General features: G+C 37.2%; 1 protein-coding gene across 1 annotated transcript in view; it reads right to left on the bottom strand.

Moving 5' to 3' along the window:
• ctnnd2a (catenin (cadherin-associated protein), delta 2a) overlaps positions 1-27,212 on the bottom strand; it is a 644,499-nt gene that overhangs the window by 329,051 nt on the left and 288,236 nt on the right. The window contains 2 exon segments of the mRNA XM_056450831.1: positions 5,556-5,747; positions 21,604-22,168. Coding sequence (XP_056306806.1) covers positions 5,556-5,747; positions 21,604-22,168 — 757 coding nt within the window.

Below are 27,212 nucleotides of genomic sequence, written 5' to 3'. Positions count from 1 at the left end.
CAGTTTAACCTTAATCATTCTATCCTAGTACTTATATTTTAGTTTATAACATTTCAAATTCACTTTATGATGTATTACATTGGCAGCACGGTGGCACAGTGGGTAGCACAGTCGCCTCACAGCAAGAAGGTGCCTGGTTCGAGCCTCGGCTGGGTCAGTGGGCATTTCTGTGCATGGGTTTCCTTCAGGTGCTCCAGTTTCCCCCACAAGTCCAAAAACATGTGGAATAGATGAATTGGGTAAGCTAAATTGTCTGTACTGTATGTGTAGGAATGAGTGTGTATGGATGTTTCCCAGTGATGGGTTGCAGCTGGAAGGGCATCTGCTGCGTAGAACATATGCTGAATAAGTTGGCGGTTCATTCTGCTGTGGCATCCCCAGATTAATAAAGGGATTAAGCCGAAAAGAAAATTAATGATTGAATGTATTTTTCATAGTAGATTTGTGTTACATCTTATAATTATAGGCATATAAATATAGTCCCTTTAAAGTCTAAAGATATACAGCTTAACTCAGCAACACACACAGTAATGAATGCAACACAGCTGTAACAAAATGACTCAATACTGCAAACTTATGCATTATGAAACTGAATTCTTAATAGCAGTGCTCGGGCGGGATTATATAATGCCTTCAATTCAGTTCTTTAAAACAGTTTTAATTTGATGCATAGCAGACAGACTTTACCACTATAGCTATGTTGACCTTTAGCTTCAGACAGAAAACCACTGCAATGACACCCATTTAATTGCTTCATTTACCTGTTTAATTGTATTTAGCACCATTCAATAGGAGAAAAAAAGACAACACTGCCCTTGTTCTGTTGTGTTTATCTAAGCAAGCCATGGCTCTCCATTTTCTTTTTAAAGCACAGGAACATCTTGAGGGTGGGAAAATAAAAAGCCTGTGATATGTGAGAGCCAGAAGAGACAGAGCGTAATTTTCACCAGTCTGCTGATGCTGCCATACCATTAGGCAGAGGCAACAGTTTTGAGAAGGAATAAAGTCCCGGAGGAACATTACAAGCTCCATTTCTCAAAGGTCACTGGAAGACTGCAGCAAGCAGAGGAAATTACCACAGCAGACCCCAATTAAGACACACCGTACAGATTTTATGTGCAAGACTATGCCAGGTGAGAATATTTTGTGGAGTATTTCTTGATTCTGATTGGATAACTGCCTTCAAAAGATCATGATATTTAATTCCAAATCACTTCATGGTCTTTGAAACCAAGAAAATGCAATTAAAATGATAAAAAAAGTATTATATTATGTAATATTTATATAGTATAAAAAGTTTGGTTGGCGGTTCATTCCACTCTGGCGACCCTAGGTTAATAAAGGGACTAAACCGAAAATGAATGAATGAATGAAAAAGTTTGGTAACACTTTAACAACTGGCTTATTACCTGCCTATTAATAAGGCTGTTGATTTGTGCTTATAGCATGATCTCATTTTACAACCCTAATCATACTTAAAGTACACATGAAATCAAAACTAACCATATTGGTTTTGTTAGCTCGCATTGTTAGTTTTGTGGTGAACAATTCATCTGTCTATCTCATTAACAAAAAACTGAATAAAAAATAAATAAATAGTTTTCCCTTGTAATCTTGAAATTGCCCTTGAAATTTGAAAATTCAAGTTTTCAGTTAAATTCTCAGATTAGGCCTGTCTGAGGCATTGGGCGTGGCTAACATACTCAACCCCGCCCTTCCAACTGTCATTTTGGCATCACTATGACAACAAACAGAAAGGATAGGTGTTTCCGAAAGCCTTTTTCCAAACTTTCTGAATTAAATGCCTACTTTACACCATCCAATCAGCTCGCAGTTGAAAAAACAAGTCACGCCCATGTTTCTCTTTGAACGACACAATACAAAAAAAAAATGCTGCACCTTCCAGTTAATAAGAACTTTAATACCTAGACCTAACTACTACCTTTATAGTTATCAATACACAGCCAATAAGGAGTTTACTGTGTTAAAATTGATAGTAATACAGAGACCCGGAAGAGACGTGATGGTGGGAGAAAAAAACAGGTGGAAGAAAAACAAATGGGTGGGGAAAGAAAAAAAAAACGAGTGGGAGAAAAAAAACTAAGTCATAAAAATATATTTATTTTTGCATTCCCTAACGTGCTTTCAAGATAAAAAATACGAAAAAATACTTAATGTAAGGATGAGAATGGCATAGAATGGTAAAACACTAATATAATATCCCTTATAATGCTGGGCATATCCCTTATTTTCACATCTCAATGTTGACAGGTATGGTATGAAGTGAACAGGAAGTATTTGTGGAACAACTGTTTTGCGAGGAAATGCAAAACATCTTTGCGAGGGAACGCAAAAATGTAAAAATATATATTTTACCATGACTCTCCCACCCCACTGACTTCTGAAGTTCAGCAATCACGCTTGAATGTTGAGATGATAGAGTTTTTTAGTAGCAGCTCCAAGACTTGAACGATCTTCCACTCTACTTAAGTACATCTCCAACTTTTGAGTCTTTTCAGAGGTCACTGAAAACACACTTATTTTCTTTAGCTTTTAATCATATGTTGTGAGTTTATGTATTTTGGTTCCTTGTATGTTTGCATGTATTATGTGTTAACAGCACTTTGGTACCAATGGTTGGTTGAAAGTGCTCCAGAAATAAATTGAGCCGAGTTGAGTTACCTTCCGAGTCTCCGTAAAGTAATGGTTTGTTAATAGTGAGACTTTTACCTTAAAATAAAGTGACCAGAAGTTTCAAAAGTCTAAAATTAAACATATTTGATTAATTAAATAGCATTTTTATTATTATAAATTGAATATAAATAAATAATATCAAATTATTGGCAGTTGTTTATTAATAAACAACATAAGTGAATAATAAATCATGACATACCATTTACTTTACTCAAACTAAAAGTAAACGTTCAAACAAACATTTAAATGAATACAATGTAATACGATTCCAACCACCAATTCACACGAACACTCTTACTCTATGAGAACTAAAATCAGCATCAACAAAACAGGCGAGGCGGATTAGATTAACGTGCTACACCTGAACTAAAAATCAAGATAAGAGGAACAATAAGCTAATTGAAAAAGACTGCTGAGGTGTTTCACTATGATACGGCAAGACAAGTGAAACCATCTAAGTTAAACCCACACACACTTATAAACACAGACTGTGCGGTGTGCTCTAACTCAGATTAATTCTAATGAGGTCGCCACTTGGCTGAGAGCAACAACCGTGTCCGATCTGGATAAATGCTCTCTAAGGATTTGGCTCTCTTGCAGAAATCCTGGAGGTTGGTAACTTGGGGATTAACACACTTCAAGCGATAGCTCCCCCCAAAATGAAAATGTACTCACCATTTATTTACCCTCAAGTGATTCCAAACCTTCTCTCTTTTTTTGTTGTCGAGCACAAAAGAAGATATTTTGAAGAATGTTGGAAACCGGTAGCCATTGGGTGTGTTTACATGCATTTTCTTAACCCGATTATGCATGCTTAGTATGCCGACAATGCATGTGGTCATGTAAGTGCGTTAACTCATTTTCCTTTATCAGAGTAAGGTCATAAATGGCTTAAATGGAGTAAGCTGATCTTCACAGCTAGATTTTTGTCCCTTATGATGATTTCACCCAGCATTTGAACTTATTAACTTAAGTCATGTTCAGGCTCAAAACGGTGTGTAATGTTTTCCAGGTTGAATGACATGTTTTGATGTGCAACAGGGTTTGAGATTTGTTTTCTCTCCTACCAGTCAGCAGTGACATGTATATAAAACAAACCATTAAAGAGACAGCTCGCACAATAGATGCAAGAGCAATTAAATTGTTTACACATTTATAAATTAAAGGTGAAATAACTGAAATAACATCAGCATATGTAGATCTAGAAATATTTTTAGACGTTAAACTGTCCACATTTCATGTAGTAATAGCAACATCTTATGGTTCATATTTCCTGATGAAGGTGTGCTAGACACTGATTAATGTAACAAAAACATACAGATTTATATCTTTTGCTATTGTTTTACATACTAACTATTCATAATCATTTCTATACTCATCTTGTTACATAATGGAACATATTATATTATTGTACAACAACAGTGATGAGTAATAATGATTAGCCTAATCCTCACAATAAAAATAGTGCCATGTACTGTAGATCATAACACAGTCTTGAAGGTAAGTGGATTATCCTTCAGCTGAAATGTTTATCTTTTTAATGAGGCAAATGTTTGATCACAATAATTAGTTTACACTTCTCTTCACTTGATTTGGATGTTCTCTTTTATTCTATTCTAGAAGGCAATGGCATTGACTGTAACATGGAGCATCTTTTGCAGTGTTAAACATGTATTTATAGCATGTTGTGCTATAAATGCAGTACATATAGCAAAAAATGCTATTTGCCATTGCCATTGTTTCCATTTAAAACATTTTGTTTGGTCTGAAAACAAAATTGGAAAATAGAAAATTGGAAAAAATGTTGCCTGGCCTGAGGAGTGTTGATTTCTGCCCCAACTTAGAATGGCAGGGTCAGAATTTGGCGACAACAACAGGAAAGCATGGATCCATCCTGCCTTGTATCAACGGTTCCGGCTAGTAGTGGAGGTGTAATGGTGTGGGAGATATTTTCTTGCCACACTTTGGGGTCATTACTACCGAGTGAGCATTGTGTCAATGCCACAGCCTACCTGAATATTGTTGCTGACCATGTCCATCCCTTTATGACCACAGTGTAGACTTCTTATCATGGCTACTTCCAGCAGGATAACGTCATGTCATGAAGCGCAAATCATCTCAGACTAGTTTCTTGAACATGACAATGAGTTCACTGTACTCAAATGGCCTCCACAGTCACCAGTCCTAAATCCAATAGAGCACCTTTGGGATGTGGTGAAACAGGAGATTCACATCATGGATGTGCAGCTGACAAATCTGCAGCAACTGCGTGATGCTATCATGTCAATATAGACCAAAATCTCTGAGGAATATTTCCAGTACCTTGCTGCATCTATGCCATGAAGGATTAAGGCAGTTCTGAAGGCAAAAGGGGGTCCGTTACAAGTAATGTGTACATAATAAAGTGGCCGGTGAGTGTAGTTTACTTGCAGAGCTGGTTTATTGTTTTACACGTAAACCAAACAATGGATTTTTTCAATAAGCTAATTTTTGTTATCTTAGTTTAGTGTATTTGTGTGATGCTTATTGCCATCCATAGTAAGAAAAAAAAATGCTATGGCTTCCCATTTCCAACATTCTTCAAAATATCTTCTTTCGTGATCTACAGAAGAAAGAAACTCAAACAGGTTTGAAACAAAGAGAGCAAATCATGACAGAATTTTCATTTTAGGGTGATCCCATGCAGGGCACATACAACCAAACACACAGTTACAGACCATTACAATTATTTATAAAAATTTAATTTTATGATGTAAGTGTGTAACAGTTTTTAAATTAATTTAATGTCCTGAAAAAGAAATAAGGAAATATTTTGAAGAGACATTTGTATTTTCAAAGGCTGAAACTTATGAAAGCAGTACCTGTGTTATTCCTGTATGTTCCTGTATGGGCCGGAGGGAGGGTTTCTCCCTGGCTCTGGCTCAGGCTCCTCATGGGGACTTTCTGGTAGACTCTGTCCTCATATATGGGTTCAATGTGATGCTCGGGAGACTGCAGAGGCCTCAGTTCAGGCCCCAGGTGTGCGTGCTGATTACTGTATGAACCTCGAGATCCTGTGAGAGGCACAAAACACATTGTTCTATTAGTGTTAACGACGAGTGTTAACGACCTGGCAAACCGAGTCCCTTATGAATGAGAACAACACCACCGAAAGCAGAGGAACATTATTACAATCATCCCAAAATGTGCTTAAGCTGCTGGCTATCAGAGTAGAGCTGTCAATCACAGCAGAGAGCAGATTAGTCGATATTTACTTTCCTGACCAACAGTGTACTCCAGAGAGGATCCAGAAGTGTGTGAAAGAGATGCTTATGAATCTTAGGAAAAACAAGATGGCGGCATGAATAAAGTACATATTATATATATTTTTACAGCAAATGTATCCTTAATAAACAATTAATTTTGTCAAATCATCTTTAATTATATCGCACGTTTTATAATATGAATTGTGTTAAAGTATTATACAAAAGAAGCCATAATATTTCAGTTTGTGGAACATATTTGGCATAACAGGCCAATTAATACACTATAAAAAAATTAAAACCAGGCTCATTATTGATTTGTACCCCTATATGCATTTCTGGAGAGCGTGAAATATGTCCCAGGAGGTACGTTTTGCAGTTTTTGTTTTCATGAATCCACCAGAGGTCGTTGTGTACACATTTTCAGATCTCAAATTTCTCTTGCGAGTGCCGCACCTGCTGTTCTCACATAAATCTACCAGTGGCTGCTGTCAAATGACTGACTGACTGACTGACTGACTGACTGACTGACCGACCGACAGACCAATCGATTCCCCCACCCACCCCCTTCTCAACCGATAGTGTTTTCCAAAGCACCGATTAACCTGTCCACTGCCTTCCCTAAACCCAACCGACAGTGTTTTCAAAAGCAATCTAGAAAAGCCCTCGTGGCCACCTGATTTTTACCAGGTTTCAGATCTTACCATGTTCTCACCCTGTTATTTACTTGTTTATTTAATTTTTTGCCTTTTGTCTTTGTTTTACCTGCTTTCTGGAACCGTTCTTTGCCAGACTTGCACCCCGTCATTGCGGTCAACCCTTCTCTGTGTCACCCAACATACATGGCGAGCTACTGAGCAAACAGGTAACAGCGGAAAAGCCACATGGAGGTAACACAAAAAGAAACAGAAGCTGTCGATGGCGTCATACCCCCAACCCCCCCCTAGAGTTAGTTTTACAGATGAAATGCAGCAATACGTAGCTACAGGCTACATAATTTGCGCTCACCAGAAATGTATACGGGGCTACATTTTCACAACAAGCCAGTGGAACAACCAATACTACATTGATTAAATGTCATATTTCAGAAAGGAATACTCTTTTATATCAAACGATTGTGAAAACTTGAATTAATTTTGTGAATGTAAATGAAATTTTGATTTTCATAAATTAGCACAAAGAACAATTTAAGTTTTATATATTTTACAAATTATAATATGTAATAAAATATTTATATGAAGTCTATACAATTTAAACCATTAGATAGATGTTCAACTATAATTTATGATTAGATAGACATAGACAGACAGACAGACAGACAGACAGACATATAGAGAGATTAATCAAAAGATTCAAGAAGTGAATGTTATAATTGTGACTAATTATAAAAAAACCTAAAAATACAAATATGTTTTAAGTAAATATAATGAAATAAAATACATTTACGGTATTTATTAAACACTTATTTATTATATGCTATTTTCAAAATAAATAAATAAATAAATAAGACCTAGCTGCATGTAGCATCATAATACATTAGCTGAAATAATACACAAGAGGACAAAAAATAATTGCAGTATATTGATATGATTTTATAGTACTGTTCATAGTAATCCAACACTTCTCCATCAAAAGTGTATGCTGGGATCTCCAGAGAGCAATAATAAGACGCTGAAGATGATATTTCTGAACCATATACACGGAGGAATTCAAATGCTAACTCAACATTCACTCACACACTCGCATTGATCCACACACTTTATACCCAGGCTTTGCAGTGGCCTTCAGGGATGCCTTACACACACATACACACACACACACACACACACACACACACACACGCACACACACACACACACACACACACACGCACACACACACACACACACACACACACACACACAATCTTCACAGCTTTCAGGATTTTTGGAAGAATCAGCCAATAAAGATTCAGATCACCAATCATAGGGTCAATATGAAGCCTTATTTTATAATATAGCTTTATTTATAGATAATGATGATCCAATCAGCTTTTTCACTGACATTAAAAAGTTATTTAGCAAGGATTCATTTATTTAAACTAATCATAAGCGATTTACAGAATGCAGTTACAGCAATATGCCTATTGGGAATCCTAAATGATAACATCCTGAATGAAAACCTGCTTCAGAGTGCTCTTGACCTGATAATGGGACGACGGTTCATCTTCCAGCAGGACAATGACCCAAAGCACACCACCAAAATATCAATGGAGTGCCTTCACTACAACTCAGTTAATGTCCTTGAGTGGCCCAGCCAGAGCCCAGAACTAAGTCCTATTGAACATCTCTGGAGAGATCTGAAAATGGCCGTACACCATCCCCTCTCAAACAACCTGATAGAGCTTGAGAGGTACTGCAAAGAGGTGTTGCCAAAGGTGCATCAACAAAGTGTTGAGCAATGGCTGAGAATACTGATGTACATGTGATTTTTCAGGTTTTTTATTTTTAATAAATTTGCAACAATTTCAAAAAATCTTTTTCACATTTTCATTTTGGGGTATTGTGTGAAGAATTGAGGAAATAAATGAATTTAATCCATATTGGAATAAGACTGTAACATAAAAAAATGTGGAAAATGTGAAGCAATATGAATACTTTCTGAATGCACTATATATATGTGCACACAAGCGCATGTTAATCTTCAGACTGCCGCATGTCTGATCTGCTCTGCTGCTTCACTCAACATCATGGTGAAGTGTTGAGAAAAGCAGCAGCTGCAGATACAGAGGGTGTTGTGTGTAATCACCTTATCAGTGTCCGGCAGGCAAACGCTCTCATCCCTAACCTGATTACTGAAGATCCAGAGGGATGCATCTGCAAATGCTAAAACCTCTTCCTGTTTGCTTTATCATCTGAGAAGCTGTGTTTTCTTCTAACCAGGTAGAATAGATGAATGAGATTCTGAGAATAAGACATGAGCTTGTGAAGATAACACCAACATCTGATGCGAAGACCAGAGGTTTTTAAGCTGCTGCCCAGGGGAGCTGCTACCAGGAGCAAGAGCGTGCTTGGAGATTTGTGGAAAAAATGTTTTTTTTTAAACATTGTAGTTTTTACCAGTAAGAAAATCAAACCATAGGATTTTCACTTCCATTGTGGAAAAATGTAATAGTTAATTTAAAATTGTTAACATATATTTATTGTGAGAATAATATTTAACATTAATAAATATAGTTTACATTCTTCTAACTATCATGCACTGTAAAAATTGGCTGTCATTTTAACAGTTGAATTGGCAAAAAAAAATGTGACAGTAAAAATTTGTTAACTGATTCCTAAAAGCAAAGGTGCTCCAGGATTGGCCAGCCCAGTCACCAGACATAAACATTATTGAGCATGTCTGGGGTAAGATGAAGGAGAAGGTATTGAAAATGAATACAAGGAATCTTGATTAACTCTGCGAGTCCTGCAAGAGTGCATTCCAGATGACTTTGTTAACAAGTTATTACGGTCATTGCAGAGATGTATGGATGCGATCCTCCAAGCTCAAGGGAGTTATGCACAATATTAATTCTTTTTCCACTGCAGCATGACTTTATATTCTATACTGTACATTATTTCTGTTAAGTGAGAAGATATTTGTCTAAGGAAAATCAGACCTTACTGTCCTAATTAAATCATTAACAATCAAGGCATAAACATATTTTATTTTGGTTAAATAAGCATAATCTAGAGGCCTTTGCCTTTCATATAAGCCACTTCTGATGCCAAATGATCAACTTGAAGTCAAGTTATTATTTGTTGTTCCAAAAACTTGGATAGGCAACCAGACTTTTATCAGATAAGTGTATACATTAATGTAGAATACACTAGGAATACAGTATACCTAATATTTGGGGGTTTTGGATAGGATACAGTTTCTGTAAGATAAGGATTAAATAAAACACTTTGGTCAAGTATTATGCTGGTTCAGGTTTATTTATTGCTGGTCTGACTGCTGTTTTTTTGGCAAAACTGAAGTCAAAACAATGTCTTGCTGGTTGGTTAAAACTCCACGAGCATCCAAAACACAACATATGTCGGTGTCTTTAACAGAGTAAGCGCTGAAAGAAATGGGCAGCCTGAGAAATAGACAGATGGCTAAGCGGGCAGAGAGATGGACTGACAGACAAGCGGGAGGACAAGAAGAGACGTGTAGGAACAGAGAGATGCTGAGCGGACAGCAGACAGACCAAAGATGTTGCCAAGAGATTACAAGTGTCTGCAGCACAGCAGCACGTCTCACTGCAGGAGAATCACAGGTAATTTGGTGGCTAAACTCTTTGTCCAGCTGGAGGATTTGGACTGACAGGTCAGTGGCTCCCGCACAGACTCCTATATAAACTAGAAAAACTGTTCCTGTTGGTGCTGGAGTGAAATGCCTTAGACTTCATGCCAAGGACTGTTAGCTAAATGTCTGATGCATGTACAGCAAACTATTCTGGAAAAACACTTCCACAGATTCAAGTCATTCACTCATTGGATGAATTTGACCTAAATTCTAAGAGATGTACCAGTTATTTAACAGTCAATTGAAGAAAGCTGTCACGTTAACATCGGTGACGATGAGCTTTCTTCAAGACTAAATGCCAGAATTTTAGTAAGGGAGGTTTATAAACTCTTTAAGAGTTTAGCTTGAGGCACTTAAAGAGGAATCTAAATTAGATATTTGAACTTGTTTACTGACTTGACATAGCAAAAAGTTTTTATTTCCCAAGACTGGCTGATCGTTTGACATATTTTAAGGTTTTCAAAAATATAAATTTTTTGAGTTTTACTCCTCATATATGTCTATTATGGAAAATCAGTAAACAAGAAGGCAATATCACCTACATATACCTGCAAAAATGAAATAGCATACCCTGACATAGCAATTGCATTGCTTGTTGGAATTAAAAAAGTAATGAGATTTGCTTCATACAGTTTTCAACCGGTGCTTCATATTGGCATATCTGTCAGCAAACTGCACACCATTGTACAATTGCGTATTCTATAATAGTAAGTAATAATATTCTTGGTTCAATTTCTGTTTAATATTCAGTTCAAAAGAACTGAATATTAAAACTAAATCTACACACATTTGCTACTGATTTCCTACGTGTTTTGCTTACAAATGCTCTAGACTCAATTTTACTGTCTCATCTAGTGAAACTAAAATTGTAGCATAGAGCATTACTCTAGCCATCACATTATACACATACTTTTTACACCCATACAATGAATTATACAAATGTCCCAATTAAGACATTAAGGCCACGTTTACACTGCCAGTTAAATGTGACCCAATTCCGATTTTTTTTCTCTTTTATGACACAGATCGGATCTGTTCTATAACCGTGTAAGCATGAAAAAAACCCCAAAATGCATGCATTCGGATATTCAGAGATCGATTTCAGGCCTCATTCATATGTGGAAATAAACCAGATATAAATCGTACATGTGACAATGCGACTATCATGTAAACAGGCGGATCGGATTTATTGAGGCATTCTGTTTATATGTCAATAAACTTGCAACAATGTGTTACTTATCCACAATTTAATGACATAAAAGAGAGAGTGTGTGTGGACATACCAATGTGGTAAACAAGGTATGTGGACAAGCTTTGACACAGCATATCAAATGTTGTTTTGCTCATCCTAAAATTTTGGACCCACTGCTCCTCATTAAATCCTGCCACAATTTGCTCCCACCAGACCTGAGATCTCTCGTACCCACAAATTCCTCTTAATGGTGGAGGACACCATATATACACCATAGGCCCAAGTTGCGACTATGGCCCTTTCCCTCCTCCACCTCAAAATCATTTTAAAGTTGGGCGAACTTTGCATATTTCACAGAGCTAACAGCAAGACAATTTCTTCCATCATGGCTAGTGTGGTACAGATGCTAGAACCCACCTTTAAGCATGTGTGATGTCATAAATTGTATGGCAAGTGTAAACACATGAATTAAATATGGGTCACAATTAAAAGAACGTGTAAACAGACAGGCAAAAAAAATCAGATATAGGCAACAAATCGGAATTGAGCATCAAGACCTGACAGTGTAAACGGGCCCTAGGACATTGCTTTTAGGAACCAATATGTTCTCCTCCTCACCTGACTTGTTTAATAATTTAATGACCAACATAATATATTAATATGAATTTTGTTATATTTTTTCTGCATGCAGAAACAATAAAACGTTGCCCTGATGACTGATGTGCCAGTAGTGTTTTTTTATTTACAGTTGAAGTCAGAATTATTAGCCCCCGTTGATTTTTTTTCCTTTTTTTAAATATTTCCCAAATTATGTTTAACAGAGTAAGAAAATTTTCACAGTATGTCTGATAATATTTTTTCTTCTTGAGAAAGTCTTATTTGTTTTATTTCGGCTAGAATAAAAGCAGTTTTTAATTTTTTAAAAGCCATTTTATGGTCAAAATTATTAGCCCTTTTAAGTTATTTTTGTTTCGATAGTCTACAGAACAAACCATCATTATACAACTTGCCTAATTACCCTAACCTGCCTAGTTAACCATATTAACCTAGTTAAGCCTTTAAAAGTCACTTTAAGCTGTATAGAAGTGTGTTGAAAAATATCTAGTCAAATATTATTTACTGTCATCATGGCAAAGATAAAATAAATCAGTTATAAGAAATGAGTTATTAAAACTATTATGTTTACAAATGTGTTGAAAAAAAAATCTTTTCTCCATTAAACAGAAATTGGGGAAAAAATAAACAGGGGGGCTAATAATTCAGGGGGGCTAATAATTCTGACTTCAACTGTATGTAATTTTGTGCCAGTAATGATTTTAAATGTTTGAGATTTGCTGTATACACACAGATTTGTACATTTTTATGCCACTAAACATGATGCAGAAGAAGACAAAATGTGATTGGCTGCTTTACCTGTCAGTCATATGGCGACATTGGGCAGTCCTTCACCATTCAAAGCATTTCCAGACCATTTCCAGACTATCATGAGAGTAACCACCCTCACATTTCCTACTCGCCTAATGATGAAACACTAAATCTAAAAGGGAAATCCACTCTCCTGTGATACAGCTGGTTGAATAAACAGGTTTGTGCATCTGGTACACATTCACAACAACCCAGACAAGCACCTCTTCAGCGTCTAATAACAGGCAAAGTGTTAATTGTGCTTCGGGTGTCTGAATTATGTGTTTGCTATCATGAAGTGTAAAGATTTGAGTGCAGGATCTAATGTAATACCACCGACTGATGCTCTCAGTCTAAACATGTCAATTATTCATTCATTCATTCATTCATTCATTCGTTCATTTTCTTTTCGGCTTAGTCCCTTTATTAATCCGGGGTCACCACAGCAGAATGAACCGCCAACTTATCACTCACCCACTATGGACAATTTTAGCTTACCCAATTCACCTGTACCGCAGGTCTTTGGACTGTGGGGGAAACCGGAGCACCCGGAGGAAACCCACGCGAACACAGGGAGAACATGCAAACTCCACACTGAAATGCCAACTGACCTAGCCGAGGCTCGAACCGGCGACCTTCTTGCTGTGAGGCAACAGCACTACATACTGCACCACTGCGTCGCCTACACATGTCAATTAATTTATTATGGTGACTATTTTCATTTTCATAAGGGAGCTTTTACAGCATCGATAATGTAGATTTTATTTAGTTTAACAACAAAACATAAGTAAATAGCGCTAATCCGCCTAGCCTGCTTTACTGAGGTGAAGTTGGTTTTATGTTCATATTGGTTTATTTTCCTATTGAAAAATACAGCTTAAACCAGCCTAGCCAGGCTGGGAACCCAGCCAAAACCAGCTACTGTATGTCCAGCTTAAACCAGGCTGGTCAAGCTGGTTTTAGCTGGTCATTTTCCAGCCTGACCAGCTAAGACCAGGCTGGAAATGGCTGGAAACCCGCCTGGAAGTGGCCGAACCCCCTCTAAAACCAGCCTGGCTGACAAGCTAAAACCAGACAACCAGCCAAGGCTGGTTTAAGCTGTTTTTTTTTTCAGTAGGGTTCTGAACAATGATGACCTGTGACGCGCTTACTATATTGTTTACCGCTACTCTGAAAATTCAGTCAGAAGTAGTATGTAAGTATGGCTTAGTAATAAGTGTAATTCCTGCACCCCGCCGACCAAGCTTTAGCTTTAGCTCAACACATGAGAGAGGGTTCTGCTGTCATCTTTAAGGTGCGCATGCTCATGTTTCAGGAGGCGTGGCTTTGGACAGCAGGGGAGGGACTGTGTTTCAGAGATTTATGCTAACAGGCTAGAATTGTGGCAGATCACCAACTGCACCTTTAAGGGATTATATGCAACACCCTTCATTTATTTTCTTAGGTAAGGAGAGATCTCCACTTAAATATCATACTTAGAGGGAAAATGTGCTTTAGGCATTATAAAGCTTGTAGCATCAGAATCGGTACTCAGTATCAGCCGATCACCATGACAAGGAATCAGTACTTGGTATCAGCTGCAAAAACCCTATGATCGGAGCATCCATAATGAATAGCCTTAGTAACAGTATTATTTGGATTTTTGTTTTATTGATTATTCAATAATATTATTAATAACATGACAAATAAATGGTTTTGATAATTTATTAAATAGGCCAAACTACACATATAAGTATCAATTTGTAAATCAATCAGTACAACAAAGAAAACTGACTTCATCAAACAATTCTATGGCGCCTTAGTTTATTGCTCTTACTTGTATTGTCGTACAAAATTCACATCTAATGTAAACTTGGCTCATAATAAACCTTGAAAGCTGCATTTCCTCTACTCAACAAGTGTAAAGTATAGCAATCCTACTCTCATAAAAAAGAAAAAAACAAATCTACCTTTACAATTAGTTTCGCTGTAAACAGGCCTGTACTTCAACAGCACTTTCCTTCCAAAGCTTGTGTGAAGTGAGAAGCTCATTCAGGAGTCATTTTAACCACTCAAAGCTGACCAGAAAATACTGTTTTTTCCAGTAAACACCATGTTTCAGTGCTGTTTACCCTGATTCTCCATTACTGCATAGCACTTTTCACCTTATTTCTGTGCTAGTGTTGGAACCTTGTGCAGAAGAATCTAAAGTGCTAAACTCTTACAAGTCCAACTCTGCTGTCCTCACAGCCCACATGGCCTGTGGCTGTAATGACACACATCATCAGCCCCTCGACAGTGATCCCACCAAATACTACATCACAAAAGACAGCCTCACCAAACACATTAAACACCCTTCAAAACCCAGGGAAGCTTTGCAAACAAAATCTCCCATCTAAGCTACTTATTGTCTGTAATCAGCCTTTGTTCAGTGCACCAATTGGTTGACTAGGCACTGTCTAACAGGTTGCTAGCATAAATGATCATGTTGCTAGCATGTTTCTAGATTGAATAAGTAGGTTGTAAGCATTAATTTTAGCATGCTTTTATCATTAATCAGCATAACTAATTAGCATGCTGCTATCTAACATGAATTGACATGTTGCTAGCATGTTGCTTGCATGAGATACCAAGTTTTTAAAAATAAGTGCCATGCTGCTAACATGTTACTTGCATAAATTAGCATGTTTCTTCTATGAGATAGCACAATGTCACTGTATTTAGCATGAATTTGCAATTAGCATTCATTAGCATGTTGTTAGCATGAATTAGTATGTTTCAAGCATGAATAGCCTGTTTGTAGCATGAATTGACATGTTTTTGTGTGGATTAATATTTTGTTAGCATGTCTGGTGTACTTCTAACGTGTCTGTGCCATGCATTAGTATGTTGCTAACAATAATTAGCAATTCCGCCAGTCAGACTGGGCTTGATTTTAGCATGAATAAAAATTTCTTACTAGCATGAATTTGCATGCTATAAGCATCAATAACTTGCTTTTAACATTAATTTGCATGTTTTTAGCAAGAATTGGCACGTTATAAGCATGCATCTGACTTGAATTATCAGGTTGGTAGCATGAATATCAAATCACCATGTAGCTAGCATGTGTTCAACATGAAATAGTAGCATGTTAGCATGAATAGGCATGTTCATTGTAATGAATACATATTGCTAGGATGTTTCAATTGGCATGCTAACATGTTGGTAATGTATTTCTAGTATGAAATTTCATATTGCAAACATGTTTCTAGCATGAGTTGATGTGATGTTGTAACTGTAAATGAATATGTTGTAAGCAAGCTACAAACATGATTTAGCATGTTACTAACATGTTAATTCCACATCACAAAACACAGCCCTGCCAAACACATTAAACACCCTTCAGAAACCACGGAAGCCTCACAAACAAAGTCACCCATCTATGCTAAGTAACTGGTTTCAAATCTAATCAGCTTTCGGTCAGTGCTCTGGAGTGTGGACTGGGCTCGCTCTTTTCACTCCATGGCCAGCATGCTGGAAATAGCCCATTGTCGGGTACTGGTGGAGGTGTACAGCCACGGGATGCCGGACTTTAATCAAACAGGCAAGCGGGAGAGGCGGTGATGGCTCAGCACGGGCTGAGTGACAGTTTGTCTGTTTCCCATTGTGCGCATGTTTCCCTCAGCAGGTTTGATGAAGGCCTGACAATGTGGCAGGTAATATCCAACTGTAATCAACAATACCTTACACAATAATCCACAATAACCCTGTTAAGCGGGTGATTTAGATAGACTAGCAACAAGCTCATGCTCTGAATGCAACTGCATTTTTGGTTAATAGCATAAAACAAAAGTGTACACAGAAAAATAAATATTATTTTAAATGATTTCTTCAACTATTTCTCAATTATTTCAAAATCTCACAATTAAAAAGGAATATTGGACCAAAAGTTACATTTTGGAAGTTAAATGAATCTAAACTCTTTGTCCAGCTGGAGGATTTGGACTGACAGGTCAGTGGCTCCTGCACAGACTCCTATATAAACTAGAAAAACTGTTCCTGCTGTTGGTGGAGTGATATGCCTCAGACTTCATGCCAAGGACAGTTAGTTAAATGTCTGATGTGTGTACAGCAAACTATTCTGGAAACAAGATTTAAAGTGATTCACTGATTAAATGAATCTGACCTAAATTCTAAGAGATGTGCCAGTTATTTAACAGTCATTTGAGGAAAGCTGTCATGTTTACATCGGTGCGATGAGCATTCTTTAAAACTAAATGCCAGAATCTTAGTATGGCAGGTTTATAAACTCTTTAAGAGTTTTGCTTGTAGCACTAAAAAAGGGATCTAAAAGAGATATGTTTCTAAAAGAGATATGATTCCCTCACCATGCTTGATAAAGGCCTGACAATGTGGCAGGTAATGTAATCAACAATACCTTGAACAAGTCCACAATAACCCTGTTAAATGGTTGATTTAGATCAGAGATGCCCAAACTTTATCGTATAACGGGCCAAAAATCAACCTTGATTGAGGGCTGTAGGCTGAATACACACCAAACCGAACATATATTTACTCCGAACCATATTACACTAATTTCACCATGGGTAATTTCCTAATTTGTTTGCTAAAAATATAACTAGAAAACTAGAAAACAGTTCAATCCTGAATACACTAGTTGAGCGTTTGCCTTGATTTGCCGGCAATGACTTGTGCATCGTTCTCTATCTGTGAAGTGACAGTATTTAGATTTTAAAAGTCTAATTTATTTAAACATTTCAATTCTGTTGGATTTTTTGTAGCTCAGCAATGAAACAAATTGAAATAACAATCTTTGTTAAAGGGGTATATATATTGAAACTATTTCGCTTTATTTCTCAATTATTTTAAAATCTCAGAGAAATATTGGATTAAAAGTGAATTTTTTAGGTAAAACGACTAAATGTTTTGTTAAACTGTGTTATTTATTGTAAAAAAATTAACACTAATAATAGCATTGTAGGTGTATTTAATAGTCTGAATTTGTTTTTATTGATATTTTCCAATTTACTTTAAGCTTTTGTATTTTTGTAAATTTTATAAGGGTTTTTATTTTAATTATACAATTAGTTAAACTGATTGTGATGAAGTGTTAACATTATTATTATTATTCATTCATTCATTTTCTTTTCGGCTTATTAATCTAGGGTCGCCACAGCGGAAAGAACCGCCAACTTATCCAGCACATGTTTTACGCAGCGGATGTCCTTCAAGCCACAACCCATCACTGGGAAACATCCATACACATTCATTCTCACACATACATTACGGACAATTTAGCTAATCCAATTCTATATACACATGTCTTTGGACTTGTGGGGGAAACCGGAGCACCCGGAGGAAACCCAAGCGAACACAGGGAGAACATGTAAACTCCACACAGAAATGCCAACTGACCTAACCGAGGCTCGAATCAGCGACTTTCTTGCTGTGAGGTGACAGCACTACCTACTGTGCCACCGCGTCACCCACATTATTATTTTTATTATTATTATTTTTAGTAATACTGTTATTTTTTTTACTATATTTCTATTGTATTCAATCATATGTTTATTTCAAGTGTTTTTACACTTTAGTTTAATTGGAAAGCAACACAAAACAACTTTTAACAAAATCTTTATATTTCATACAAATAATGTTCTTCTAATTTTCTTAATAAATAAATTAAGCAAAATGCTTCAGTCTCCACATTAATGAGAAATGGCTGCTGAAATTTGCCATCAGGAATAAACAGTAGTTTAAAACGCAATAATCACAGAAAACAGATAAGCATTAATAATCTATGTCTTTCAACACAATAACGCATGCAAATAACCTTAGAAGTGTGAAATGGGATGCTCTCAATTAATAAAAGGAGATGTTTCTGTAAGGCTTAACTCTGATAAATGGAAATTGAAAATCAACAGGCAATTAATGAAGCTATTAAACCGAACACACTGACGAGTTTAAAAGCACTGCTCTTTAAAAGCCCCAGCCGCATCAGTATTTTTGTTTTTAATCAAAGACTGCTATTTTGACCTAAGACTGACTGAGATTATATTCAGCCCAAGGAAGTATTATGGAAAAAGTAGCATGTTAAATACAAAAATAGCAACAGTAATAACAATAACAGCCTTGTATGGTATATGAGTGAAAATAAAATGGAATTGTTAAAGCATCTCTTTGATGTCTAACTGTGGAGCGAGAATGAGTCTCCATTTCAAAGTGTGATGTTCCTTCAAAGGATGAGCTGAAGTCTCTAGACTTAAGGGGCTGAATGCAGGGATCAGCAAAGAAAGCATGCATAGGAAACAAATGTGCTTCCCTGGGCGCTTTCTATATGTGAAAACTAATATGAGAATCATACAGCATTTGCCTGTTTGCCATGAAGTTGTGTTTATTCACCCAGGTCTCATGGGTTTTTACCTAATTCTGATAACAGAGAAGCTACTGATGTTCGGACTTTGATGTTTGTTAGTAAGTTTTCTCTCAGTGTTAGAAGTTATCGTGTTGAACGTAATGTATTTTTCTACATATACTGCTTTAAAATAAGAGTTAAACAGAAAAAACATCTAGATAAGTAAAGTTTGCTGACAAACTTTGAAGTTGTTTGTAGAAATTAGAATGATTTAGCAAAAATGAACAGATTGCTTGCATGTTTTCAGCATATTAATCTATTGTTTGCATGTTTTTTAACATGAATTATCATGTTGTTAACACATATAGCATGTTGCTAGCAAGTTCCTACCATTAACATGTCATAAACATGACCATAATCGTAACGAAAATGACCATGTTGCAACAATGTTCCTAATGTGAATTAGCATGTAACATCAACTAGCATTTCCCAAGCAAAACAAGTCTGTTTGACATATAAATTAGCAAGCTGCTAACAATATTTAGCATGTTTTAACATCAATTGTGTTGCTAGCATGAGTTAACATGTTCTTGCATGAATTACAATTTTGTTGTCTGGTTTTAACATTTATTACCTTGCTGCTAACTTGCTTGTATAAATTAATTTTCTAACTATCATGCTGTAAACACATATAGCATGTTGCTAGCAAGTTACTACCATTAACATGTCACAAATATGACCATAACCGTTACAAAAATGACCATGTTGCTAGAATGTTTCTTATGTGAATTAGCATGTAGCATCCACTAGCATTTTCCCAAGCAAAACTAGTCTGGTTGTAGTATAAATTAGCAAGCTGCTAGCAAGAATTAGCATGTTTTAACATCAATTATGTTGCTAACATGAGTTAACATGTTCTAGCATGAATTATCATTGTCTTGTTTTACCATTAACTGGCTTGCTGCTAACTTTCTTGTACAATTAATTTTCTAACATTAATTATCATGTTGTTAACACATATAGCATGTTGCTAGCAAGTTCCAACCATTAACATATTACAAACATGATCATAACTGTAACAAAAATGACCATGTTGCCTGAATGTTCCTTATGTTAATGAGCATGTAGCATTAACTAACAATTTTCCAAGCAAAACAAGTCTGTAGTATAAATTTGCAAGCTGCTAGCAAGAATTAGCATGTTTTAACATTATGTTGCTAGCATGAGTTAACATGTTCTGCTTTAACATTTATTGGCTCGCTGCTAACATGCTTGTAGAAAATGGCATGTTGCTAATTCATGCTGCAACCCTACCTGAAATTTTGCTAACATGCATTAATACATGCTTGTTTCATAAATTAACATGTTTCTAGCATCTTGTTAACATACATTGTACAGCCTATTTCTAGCAAGGCGAGAATGTTGCTACTATTAATTAGGATGTTGTTTTATTCGAGGCTTATTGCTAGGTTTTAGTTATAGTTAGTTTGATGAAGGTCTTGAATTTTAGAATATTTTCATAGTTTCAGTTTTGCGAAAACATATATAATACACATATAGAATATACATATAAATAACAAAATAATTTAAATTGTATTGTTGTAGTTTTAGTTCGCTAATAGCCCAGGCAGTAGTTCCTGTTTCAACTTCAGTATCATAAACTATCAGACAGTGGCTCATGTTCTCACCAGTGATAGCCAAATTGCATCACTGCACATTTGAATAAAGTTACACTCAATATTGTGCATATGTTGCCTCATTTAACCAGCTCTCATATAAAATGAATGCCATCCGGTCACATCCAATCACTGTCAGTGTAGATGCTCCTTCACTTCAAAGCTGATCAAAATCAATTATACACATTACACACACTCCACCAAGCAGACCTCAAATTATCTGCAAACTCTGCTCTTTGGGATGAAAGTGAAAGTTGTGACATGTGGCCAAGTGTGGTGTCACATTCTCTGAATTTGTGCTCTGCATTTGACCATCTAACTGCACACATACACACACTAACTCACACGGAAACTGTGAATACAGCAGTGGGCAGCCACGTTTGTTGTGGTGCCCAGGGAGCAGTTGGGCGGTTGTTGCCTTTCTTAATAGTTTCGCCTCAGTTGTGAAAGAGTAGAAGAGAGGATTGTACTTTCACTTTAACCACCTACAATTCCTGCCACTACTGAGACTCAAACCTGCAAGCTTTGGATCACAAGCAAAGTTTCTAATCATAATATCCGAGTTGAGTGTTTGACAATATATCAATTCCCGCATTACAGGAAATAATGGACTTGTACTGTTTTCTTGGACATATTTCATGCTTCAGATCCATCCAAAAAGGAACGCCCACTCCATTTTAGTGTTAGTACCACAACACAAAACTCTCCCAGTTGGCGAGTCAAAGAGAGGTCAAGAGTTGTACTCACCAGCAAGGCTGCCTGGTCTCTGTAAAGTGGCAGTTGCGTAGAGTTCGTGGGATATCTTGTACTGCTCAGATGAATGCACCAGCCTTTTGGTGGGTGAAAGCGTGGCGTATGAAGCCACTCCTGTGGTCTGCAGCTGCTGATAAATTGGCGATGCGTTATTGGGCGGAGAAGCTAAACGGTGAGGGGAGCCTGAAGCGTGAGTAGCAGGCGATCCTCCGATGCCCACCGCATTGATTGGTGAGCTGCTGCTGTAGGATTTGGCGAGCCGACCGGGAGAAGGTTTGGGGGAGGCTGAGGAGGATGAGGAGGGCAGGCGCTGGGTGGTTGCGTAGCCAGGTGTATCGGACGCTGAACCCAGACGCTGCAGTTTGGTTGGGGATCCGCTGGCCGCTGTGGACTGCATTGAGTTCAGGGGCGAGCTGATGCGCTGGGCAGGCAGAGTAGAGCTGGAGTAGTACAGGCCCGGGCCGGACGCTGCAGACGAATGCTGGGAGTCGGACAGGCCAGCGCCATGGCTCTGAGAGGAGTCACCCGCAGCTAACTGGGCTGCACGGTTAGATGTCACCTGTGAGGAGAGTGAGATGTATGAGATAAACAATTATTAAACTTAAAGTTTAAGTTAATACAGGAGATGTATGGAGTAAGTTCACTTACAATCTGAAATAAGAATGAGCTTTAATGGCAAGTGGGTTTTGCACAGGCAAGAAATTTGTCTTTGGGTGCTTTCACATCTGTGGTTCGGTTCATTTGGTCCGGACCAAAGACAACAAATGATAAATTGTAGCATTTTTCTGCCGTTTTTGGGTCCTTTTCACACCACACTGACTGCTTTGGTCTGAACCAGTTGAAAAGAACCAAACTGCAGACATGTGGCCAGCTGTTATTGAAAGTATTTCCTAAACTGTTTTTCGATTGGTCAGAAGTAACATGTGAGAAAATGCCAATGAAACTACCGCAAGTAAACAAACAGACACAAAATGTCACTTATGGTTACTATGGAGGGACGACTGCACTGGCTAATTGTATCCCTGGTCAAACTATATAGCTTGTATACATCCCTTTAGACAAACTATACATTTCGACATTGAAGCACGGCTGTAGCTGGAAAACAATGTTTTAATGCATTGCAAACAGTGAAGGCGCATCGCAATTCACTTCAGGAGGAGGCGTGAATTAATTTAGCTAAACTGCGACATGGTCATCTTCTGGAAATATTGCCAACGTTGGATCAGGTAATTTTTTTCCCTCTCCCTGTTTATAATTGTTGGTAAAGTGCTGTCAACAAATATTTTTCCTCCACATCCCATAAGATGGGACAGCGCATTGGACTACAGCAGCTGAATTAGTCCAAAAAGCCGCAGTACTTTTTGAGGTTGGGTCTGTTTTAGTTCGGATCATGTTCTCACCACTCCAGGGTTCTCTTGAAGGAGGTCTCGGTATGCTTTTTTGGTCCGCTTTTGGTGCGCACTCAAGTGCGATTGCTATATTCACACCTGCCCAAATAAACCGCACCAAGAGGGAAAATGAACTCTAGTGCAATTCAATAGAACTAAATAAGGTAGGTGTGAAAACACCCTTGGTGATAGAACCTTTTAGTACAGACAGTAGAATATACAAACACAGTGCAGATTAGAATAAAATTAGAATAAGTATACAGTGGGGGAAATAAGTATTGAACCATTTTTCTCAGAAAACATATTTCTAAAGGTGCTGTTGGCTTGAAATTTTTACCGTATCTTGGCAACAACCAAATAAATTCAATAGGCTGAGAAAACATAACTAATTCGATTACAAATTGAGTTATGTGTAATAAAATGAAATGACACAGGGAAAAAGTATTGAACACATGAAGACAGGAAGGTGTAGTAAGGCAGTGAAAGCCCAGACAACAGCTGAAATATCTCAGTAGTTCTTCAGCAAGCCTCTGCCCTTCATCATTGTAAATCAATATTAGCTGCTTTAGTCCAGCATCTACATTTTCAGGATGATGAAGATGAAACCAGAGTGGACATTTCAGCAAGAAAATTATCCAAAACACAGCCAAGGAAACTCTCAAATAGTTTCAAAGAAAGAAAATCAAGCTGTAGAATGGCCCAGCCAATCACCTGACTTGAATCCAATAGAAAGTACAAAATAAAGATCAGATTTGATAGACAAGACCCTCAGATCCATCAAGATCTTTACACTCTGTTGAAGTCTGCAATGCATGTGACTTCATTCTCCATATTAGAGGCGTCTTTTAGCTGCCATCACCAAAATAGCATTTTATATAAAGTATTAAATACATTTCAGTAGTTTAATTCTTTCTCCTTGTGTCATTCCATTGTTTACACGTAACTCATTTTGTGTGTTTGTATTTTTTATAATTTTTTTTACCAAAATCTGGATCAATTCCATGTCAACAGCTTCTTTAGAAATATTATTCCCAGGTAAAAACATGAGGTGTTTAATACTCATTTTCCCCACTGTAAATACCAGTAGTATTAAAACCTAGAGAAAGATTAATTGTCCTATATACAGAGTGCAATGTGCATATGTGGTATTTAAAAGTGGTTCAGGTGGGAAATGGCCTGGGGGAAAAAAACTGTTCTTGTGTCTGGCTGGTGCACAATACTCTGTAGCGCCGGCCAGAGGGCAACAGTTCAAAGAAAAAGTGGGCAGGGTTTTCATGGGTCCGGGGTGAGCCTTTTTTTAACATTCTTCAAAATATCTTCTTTCATTAAGAATTAATGTCAGTTCACGATCTGAAGGACATGAAGGTAACTGAATGATCACAAAAATGTTATTTCTGGATAAATAATTTTGATTAATGGATATTCAGATGGTAATATATGGGGACAAGGTTCTAAATCCTGATCTCAAATCCTTTAAATGCATAATAATTCCCTAGAGAAATAGATGCAAGATGTTTCCGGAACCAATAAAAAAGCATGTAAATGGAAGTTATTGCATAAACATACAGTGCACAGCCATATGCCGCAGTTCCTCACGGGATCACCACCCTCATGTCAATGAATGTTGTATCGTCCATAATTCAGAAGGGCAGGCGTTTACAGACACACACACAGCCTAATTAATGCTGGCACAGTGCCCGTCATTTAGAAAGACGCTTTGGCATGTGAATAAACATTTCTTCCTTTAGATTCCTCATAATCACCATGATGATTGTGGGTGATTACAATGAAACATTGGTTCCACTGTTTCTCATTTACTGAAAGCATGAAACCTGATTATTCTTATTCAGAATAAATTAGGTTATTTTTAACTGCCAGTCGGTGCAATTTCCAGCGAGGGGGAAAAAAGAGAAGCTTAGCTGTTTTTTTCCCCTTCATTGCATTGATATCAGGTAATAATATTCAAATAGTCTGGAAAGTTGAATAAATATGAGCCCAAGGTCTTGCAGATGGAGAAAATGATTGTGCTGGATAAGTGTGTGACATTTAAAGCTAAACTCAGCACTGTTTGACTGTTCTTAAAGATTCTGCACCACCTACGAACAATCTCCTTATCAAGAACAGTTTTCCATGGTTGAGAGTTCTCAGCTGGCCATAGGCAAAATACAGAACATTAGGGCCACTTTTACTATTCAGATGAAAGGGACTAAGTACTTCAATTTTCCTGAATTGGCCTAAAATCTTTGGTGATCCTGATGTTGGCGTGTAGAGCAACATTTATTCCAGACAAACTGATTGAAAAAAAGGTTAAACTAAACCAAACCTAACACAGCAAGAGCACATACAGCATGTAAAATAAACTAAATAAAATAACAGGGTGGGATGGTGGTTAGCACAATTGACTCACAGCAAGAAGGTCACAGGTTCAGGTCTCAAGTTTGTGTAATACATGCTTCAGTCACTGATGTATCCATTTTTAATTACAGCCACGTGTGTATGGATGTTTCCCAGTACTGGGTTGCAGCTGGAAGGGCATCCGCTGTGTAAAACATGTGCTGGATAAGTTGGCAGTTCATTCTGCTGCGGCAACGATGAATAAAGGGACTAAGGAAAATGAATGAATGAATTTAACTTTTAAGTGTTTTGAGGGATTTTTAGAGTGTTTTGATCAACAACATTCTCTGATTAGCTATTGCAGACATTACTGTAGGCCAAACTGAAACTAATTTGAGTTTATTTTCAGGCTATAAGTGGATACAAACACCTATTTTATGTGAAAACAGACTTGTGAACATTTATTCGTTCTAGATCTGCCAGTTTTAGACTGTTGAATGAATGAACGTTTACTGATTGGTATGATTATGCATTCACAATTGTATGAACCGTTATAGGGATGGTGTAATGTATTTCTATTAGTGGTGGGTCGTTATCGGCGTTAACATGCTGCATTAATACCAGACTTTTTTCGCTCGAAATTTCGCTGTTAATCTATTCTTAAAGTTGGGTAGGGAGCTGGGCCTATTCTACACAAGCTATGATGACTTTCACCTTGATATTGTAGTGCGGATAAATACCTGACCAGTGAGCTATCTGACAAAAAAAAAGTGCCTATCTGAATCAAATCAGCAGGATGCTTGCCTTTAACTGCAGTTCGACAGGTTCACTCCTGTGACAAACTGGGTTATTAGATGCAAATAAGGAGTAAGGACTGGTGAGAGTGTTATGGAATTTAATAACGCACTCCAAATGTGGGGATCTTGTCAGAAAATAAGGTGAAAAGTCCTACATGACGCTAATAGTTTGATTGCGGTGTTTACTTCAATATTGCCACTATATATGCATACTCCACATGTCTTAATTCCATTTCTGTTTAGTTCAGTTATGACTTTAGTCGGATTAAGGTGATCAAAAATCACTGTTTCGAGCTTATGTAGGCCTACAGTGCAAAATTCATGTTTAACTGAATAAACAGTTAGTAACAACAAGTACATCTTATTGAACATAATTTATTTTCATCACCAATTATCAAAGTAGAACAGTTTCTCTCAAGCAGCTTGTGATGCATTTTGGAAACAGGAGATGAGCCCCTGATCTAATGCGCCACCTGGCTTGAGAAACCCGTTCTCAAAGACTTATTATTTGGGTAGCACACATATTCTGAATGCCTTCAGCAGAATTCAAATGAGCCATTTTATCTAGATTAATCTAAATTTTAAAAAAATATCTATGCCCACCTATAATTTGTATTATCTATAATTTGAATTATTAACATTATTATTTAAAATACAGATTAGAGTAAACTATTTCTCAGTATTAAACAGCTGAACACTGAGAAATATCCTGAATGCCCAGCCCCACCACCCCTCACCATCAACACCACTACCATACATTTTGTTTTGACGTCTTTCTGGTAGGAACAAGCATTACTTAGAAGGGTCAATTCCCCTGTAATTTGCACCCTATACACCTATCTGTGTGGAGTTTGCATGTTCCCCCATCTTTGTGGGTTTCCTCCAGGTGCTCAGGTTTCCCCCACAGTCCAAAGACCTGCTATGTATGGTAATTGGATAAACTAATTTGGCCACAGTGTGTGAATGGAGAGTGTGTGGGTGTTTCCCAGCACTGAATGTTGCACTCTCAGTGTTGGGTTGTGGCAGAAAGGGTATCAACTGGTAAAACATATGCCATAGTAATTGGCAGTTTATTCCACTGTTG

The sequence above is a fragment of the Danio aesculapii genome, chromosome 24, assembly GCF_903798145.1.
Source record: "Danio aesculapii chromosome 24, fDanAes4.1, whole genome shotgun sequence".
In the NCBI taxonomy this organism is placed as follows: Eukaryota; Metazoa; Chordata; class Actinopteri; order Cypriniformes; family Danionidae; genus Danio; species Danio aesculapii.
This window is presented reverse-complemented; position numbering and strand designations above follow the sequence as displayed.